General features: G+C 33.7%; 1 protein-coding gene across 1 annotated transcript in view; it reads right to left on the reverse strand.

Annotated features, from left to right (window-relative positions):
* Nucleotides 1–3,509, reverse strand: part of LOC137655232 (keratin-associated protein 19-2-like) — an 18,305-nt gene extending 14,796 nt beyond the window's left edge. Inside the window, exon 1 of the mRNA XM_068389118.1 lies at nt 3,435–3,509. Coding sequence (XP_068245219.1) covers nt 3,435–3,509 — 75 coding nt within the window. The remainder of the gene's footprint in view (nt 1–3,434) is intronic.

A 3,509-nucleotide genomic window follows, 5' to 3' on the forward strand; every position in this document is an offset into this window, starting at 1 on the left:
ATGATGATGATGATGATGATGTTTTTACGTCTACGAGTTAGAGGCTTCTTATATAACAATAATCAACTTGATGTGCATAGTAAGAGAGTAGTTGAGTTCAAGATCTTACTTTGAGATCAAAGGTTGAAGAGAAAATATTACCAGTTTCATAACTTTCTTAATTATATGAAAGAGAGAGAGAGAGAGAGAGAGAGAGAGAGAGAGAGAGAGAGAGAGAGAGAGAGAGAGAGAGAGAGAGAGAAACTATTGGCCTGCAAATGAATGCATTGTGTATAAGATGTGACAATTTTAAATCTGTTTATAAATGTTATTTATAATATTACCTTAGCCTTAAAAATAGGAAATTGAAATACATATTCATTGCGAGTCAAGGCACAAGCTAAATAATTGATAACTAGTAATTTCTGTGACTGCTAGTTCGTATATTTATTAACTGATTCTTATTTTAGTGAGTATTAAGAAATCAACAAATCGACCATCTATTATTAAAACTGAAATAATTTTAATGAGGGAAAGTAAACCTTCATCAGAGAGAACTTGAACCCAAGACAAAGGAAGGCCAAGGTATATAGATCGAGATTTTAAAATACTGTTTTCATGGTCATTATAACTAAATTTAGCACTTAAGATTGTTTCACTTCCCACCTGTATCACAAAAGGCCGGCTTATTAACTCTGAGAAATGAAATCTAAATGAGTTTGATATAACAGTTTCTCATTAACTGCTTTCAATAAGCCGTAAAATAAATTTATAATTTTTCATTGGATTTGAAAGTACTTAAATTAAATTTTTGATATCAACAATAGATTATTCAATTCAAATAAAGTTGCAAAAAGAATATATATGCACTAATTTGTTTTAAAATTTTCTATAATAATTTTTCCTGTTGATAATGAAAAAAGAATAAAATATATGTGAAACTAATAGACCAAAAACCAATTTCTATGAAGTCATGATGAAATTGCTCTTTAACTTGAGTTCATGGTCATACTTGATTATTTATATTACAGTTTTGTAGCCTTACTTTCATAAAGATTTTTATCGAGCTTATATTAAGAGTAATATCATATATTCTTATGTGTGTGAGTATATATATATATATATATATATATATATATATATATATATATATATATATATATATATATATATAATATATATATATATATATATATATATATACATATATATATATATATATATATATATATATATATATTTATTTATTTATATACATAGGCATATATTACTCGTATATATATATATATATAGTATATATATATATATATATATATATATATATATTATATATATATATATATATATATATATATATACATACATATATATATATATATATATATATATATATATATATATATATATATATATATATTTCTACCTCATACTTGGGATCGAACGCTGGCCCCATCTAATGAAAGGCCAGGTCGAAACCAACCATGCCACGAGAGGCTATAAAAGAAGTCGGAACCTAACTGCTAATCAGCTGTTCAGGATTTACCTGGTGAGACATCAGTCTCTTACCAGCGTGTTTTCCCCGACTTCCCGGCCCACCACGTGACACAATTGATAGTAATTCATTCAAGTTACCCCTAATGAGTCAATATGGATAAATGTCAACACAACATCGTATTCAAATAGAAATGAATTTCTACCTCATACTTGTGATCGAAAGCTGGCCCCTTCTAATGAAAGGCCAGGTCGAAACTAACCATCCCACGAGAGGCCATAAAAGAAGTCGGAACCTATCTGCTAATCAGCTGTTCAGGATTTACCTGATGTCGAACGCTGGCCCCTTCTAATGAAAGGCCAGGTCGAAACCAACCATGCCACGAGAGGCCATAAAAGAAGTCGGAACCTAACTGCTAATCAGCTGTTCAGGACTGATGTCTCGCCAGGTAAATCCTGAACAGCTGATTAGCAGTTAGGTTCCGACTTCTTTTATGGCCTCTCGTGGCATGGTTGGTTTCGACCTGGCCTTTTCATTAGAAGGGGCCAGCGTTCGATCCCAAGTATGAGGTAGAAATTTATTTCTATTTGAACACGATGTTGTGTTGATATTTATCCATATATATATATATATATGATAGATGGAAACAGAAGGTTGTTAGAAGGAGAGAAGGCAAGGAAAAGGTGGGCGGAATATTTTGAAAGTTTACCGAATGTTAAGGATAATAGAGAGGCAGATATAATTGCTGTTGCAGGTGTTAAGGTGCTGGTGATGGGAGATGAGAATGAGAGACAGATTACATTAGAGGGAGTGAGGAGAGCACTAGATGAAACGAGAGTAGGAAAAGCATCTGGTATGGATGGTGTGAGAGCTGAGATGTTAAAGGAAGGGGGTGTGACTGTACTTGAATGGTTTGTGAGATTGTTTAATATGTGTTTTGTGTTGTCAATGGTACCAGTATATTGGATTTGTACATGTATTGTACTAGTATATAAGGGTAAGGGAGATGTGCATGAGTGTTGTAATTCAAGGGTATTGGTTTGTTGAGTGTAGTTGGAAAAGTGTATGGTAGAATACTGATTAATAGGATTAAGGATAAAACAGAGAATGCAATCTTAGAAGTACAGGGTGGTTTTAGAAGAGGTAGGGGTTGTATGGATCAGATTTTTACAGTTAGGCATATATGCGAGAAATATTTAGCAAAAGGTAAGGAGGTGTATGTTGCGTTTGTGGATCGGGAGAAAGCGTACGATAAAATTCATAGGGAAGCAATGTGGAATGTGATGAGGTTATATGGAGTTGGTGGAAGGTTGTTGCAAGCAGTGAAAAGTTTCTCCAAAGGTATTAAAGCATCTGTTAGGGTAGGAAATGAAGTGAGCGATTGGTTTCCGGTGAGAGTGGGGCTGAGACAGGTATGTGTGATGTCACCATGGTTGTTTAACTTGTATGTTGACGGAGTGGTGAGAGAGGTGAATGCTCGAGTGCTTGGACGAGGACTGAAACTGGTAGTTGAGAATGACCATGAATGGGATGTAAATCAGTTGTTGTTTGCGGATGATACTGTACTGGTTGCAGACGCGGAAGAGAAGCTTGGCCGATTAGTGACAGAATTTGGAAGGGTGTGTGAGAGAAGGGAGTTGAGAATTAAATGGGTAAGAAAGAGTAAGGCTATGAGATGTACGAGAAGGGAAGTTGGTGCAAGGTTGAAATTTATTATTATTATTGTTATTATTATTATTATTAATATTATTATTACTACTAGCTAAGCTACAACCGTAGTTGGAAGAGCAAGATGCTATAAGCCGACGGGCTCCAACAAGGAAAAAATAGCCCAGTGAGGAAAGGAAATAAGGAAATAAATAAACGATATAAGAAGTAAAGAAAAATTCAAATAAAATATTTAAAAAAACAACCCTTTTACCAAACATTAAACAGATATTTGATATATAAATTATAAACGGACTTTTGTAAGCCTGAAGCGCTTCTCGCGGGCATTCATCTCATCTTCTGTGTTCCCGTGCCGATCATGGGTTTTCAT

Source organism: Palaemon carinicauda, chromosome 16 (genome assembly GCF_036898095.1).
Source record: "Palaemon carinicauda isolate YSFRI2023 chromosome 16, ASM3689809v2, whole genome shotgun sequence".
NCBI lineage: Eukaryota > Metazoa > Arthropoda > Malacostraca > Decapoda > Palaemonidae > Palaemon > Palaemon carinicauda.